Source organism: Triticum aestivum, unplaced genomic scaffold (genome assembly GCF_018294505.1).
Source record: "Triticum aestivum cultivar Chinese Spring unplaced genomic scaffold, IWGSC CS RefSeq v2.1 scaffold143226, whole genome shotgun sequence".
Lineage (NCBI taxonomy): Eukaryota > Viridiplantae > Streptophyta > Magnoliopsida > Poales > Poaceae > Triticum > Triticum aestivum.
The window spans coordinates 1-2859 of NW_025243832.1; the positions used below are offsets into that span (position 1 = coordinate 1).

General features: G+C 49.6%; 1 protein-coding gene and 1 pseudogene across 1 annotated transcript; one reads left to right on the forward strand and one right to left on the reverse strand.

Moving 5' to 3' along the window:
- Nucleotides 1-285: 285 nt before the first annotated feature.
- LOC123176994 (early nodulin-like protein 1) lies at nt 286-1148 on the reverse strand (annotated as a pseudogene).
- LOC123176995 (nuclear poly(A) polymerase 4-like) lies at nt 1147-2066 on the forward strand (the record flags this gene model as incomplete). The annotated part of the gene is made up of 3 exons (XM_044590980.1): nt 1147-1275; nt 1809-1886; nt 1974-2066. Coding segments are annotated over exons 1-3 (300 nt in total), but the record flags the coding sequence as incomplete, so codon positions are not given.
- Nucleotides 2067-2859: the final 793 nt, after the last annotated feature.

Sequence of the window (2859 nt, forward strand, 5' to 3'; positions counted from 1 at the left end):
TTTTTTTTTGAACTAGTGCGCCTGTCCAAACATACTAATGGCGCATCCAGACACAGTGCGCCATTACTAGTTGTAACTAATAATGGCGCACCTGTCGGAAAGTGCGCCACTAATGTTGTTTTTTTTATTATATTTTTATTCCTTTTTTTGCAAAACTACTAATGGCGCACTGTTCCACCGTGCGCCATTACTAGTTTTAACTAGTAATGGTGCACTAGTACGAGATGCGCCATTGCTATCTACACGTATGGCGCACGCCTACTAGTGCGCCATTGCTATCACCCCTTATCCCCTCCCTCTAGTCACGTTCTCTCCCCTCCCCCTTCCTCCTGACACACCCACCCACCTCCCTCGACTTCGATCTAGATCGGGAAGCCCCGGCCGCCCGCCTATTCCTCTCCCTCCCGACCACGGCGAGCCCCCTTCCCCCTCACTCACACCAGATCCAGGGCATGGCGCCGTGGTGAGCTCCTTCCCCAACCCTCCTCATCGGATCCAGAGGAGAGCTGGTGACCACGTCCTCCGGCGAGGGCGTTGCTCCGGGGTGTGGAGGCCGCCGAGCTGCAGGAGGAGGAGCTCCCCGCCACCCCAAGGCCCCAGATCCAGCCGCCACCCCAAGGCCCCAGATCCAGCCGCCACGGCCATAGCCGGGCTTCCAGATCCTCGTCTAGCTTCCCGATTATGCGGTCCTTCGATGGGCCGCTGGAGGCTGACCTCCACAGCACGCAGGAATTGGAGCAGGTTCGAACCGATGTGCCGCTCTGATTCGATTATTGCCACAGGTTGGCCGCTCCGAGGCTATGATTCTGTTTCTTACAAGTATCATCGCAGCTTGAACTTCTGGCCCTTGCGGCAGCGCCCCGGGGCGGCGCTGCTGAAGTAGGCCCGCCCGGGCTTGGTGAGGTTGAAGATGGAGTTGCCGTCCTCCAGCTTGAGCAGCGGGTCGGACACGTCGCAGGCGGCGAAGGCCTTGGTGGTGAGCTGCACGGCGCTGTCCTGGCTGGGTGGGTAGAGGAAGAAGAGGGCGTCGCCGAGCTTGACGGGGACGGACTTGGCCCACCGCACATACACGTCCGGCTTGCTGGACGGCGGCACCCCCACGCGTCCAGCCCGTCCACCTTGTACTGAGCGGCGGCGCACCCGTCCATGAAGGTCATGGAGATGCACAGAAGCAGCGCCAGAGCCGCTAGGGTCGCCATTCCCACCGGCGCCGCCAAGTTGAGCGCTTCGTATCGTCGTCTCCTGCGCGCATCCGTCCACTTCTTCGTTTCCCAGGTGAGCTAAGTAACACCCGCTCCCTCCCTGCCATTTCTCGCGTGCTCTCATTTAGCTAGGAGTCACCTACATCATGCCATCTGAATCTTGGGTTCTGAACTTCTGATCCAAGTTTCCCTGAGCAACATGAACGGCATATAACATCTGAATCTTGGGCTGTCAGGTTGTATAATTCTGGCGTTCTTCACCTCCCGCTTACAACCAAGTAAGTTTTGACAACAAATTCACTTCTGCACTAGTAGAGTATACTGGATAGGGATGAATAAAGTCACTGCAGTCTTGAGCTTATTATAACTTGTCAGTTCAGACTTCAGACAGAACCCGGGTCTAGCTTTAGCCTGAAACTTGGTGAAATACCAACAACTTCACAATCATATGTGTCACCAACCAAGTTTACCAGCTACCAATTCTCTATGGTGAGCTGGAAAAAAAACACTCCACAGAACTCGTATATTCTGATCTTCTTTACCTTCCTATTTCAACCAAGTACTAGATGAGCCGATTGAAGCCTTGCTCGTTGATCAAAATCACAGCTTTTGGCCCAGCTGGGTCTGTACAAGAGCAAGGAGGAGGCCGCCAGGCAAGAAGAGGTGCTGGGGAAGCTTGACAAGGTGGCTGTTTCCTCCTGCCATATGCAAGTTGGCGTTACCTTTTGGTAATTTATCGTCTGGTGAACAATATGCATGTTTGAAATGCAGATTGTGAAAGAGTGGGTTAAGGAGTTGGCTATTCAGAGAGGCCAAGTCAACGCAAATGTCGTGCTTTTCACCTTCAGGTCATACCATCTAGGGGTAATGTACATGCTTTGCGTTGCTTATTTTGGAATCAGCGCTGTTCTAGAGAATAGGTAACATATTTGAGCATGTATTTGTTTAGCTGCACTAAAATAGGCTTCCGGTTAGTAACTTAATATTACCAAACAGAGTATTAGTGTTCTTTAGAGATAAATACACCAGGATATGGAAATGCCACACACCCTTAATTTGATTCTTAACAACTGTTGAATTGTATGCCAACTGGCTCAACTGCATTTGGCTGAACTATTCCTGTTTTCCGTCTATGTTGCTGCTTGTGTTCTAGTACTTTTTTCGGATAGTCTGTTTTCAGTTCTCGCAGTGATAGATATAGAGCACCGCGTTGATTGGTGAACATCATAGACTCTGGAATCAGTCCTGCTTTAAAGGGTATTTTACCTATCACAACATATGTTTGTTTAGCTGCATTAAAGAACAGGCTTCGACTTAGTAAGTAACCCTTTTTTTTGCTGATACTTGTTTGAGATTGCTTGCTGGTGAGTTAGTAACTTAGTATAACCACAATACCACAAAGAGTATGTGCTCCTTAGAAGAAGAAAAAAGGACACCATCGTATGGGAATGCTAAACACATCGTATGACCACTTCTAAAGCATATGAGCTCAAATGCATCAGCTAAATTATTCCTTTTTTTCTATGTTGTTGCATAGAATTGGGTGTTCTCCTTTTTCTTATACTTGAGCATGTTTATGTTTGCCCTACTCATGAATTGTTAGTTCTTTCAATTCTAGCCCTCCTATCTTTAATTCCTGGCTGCTGGACTACCTGCA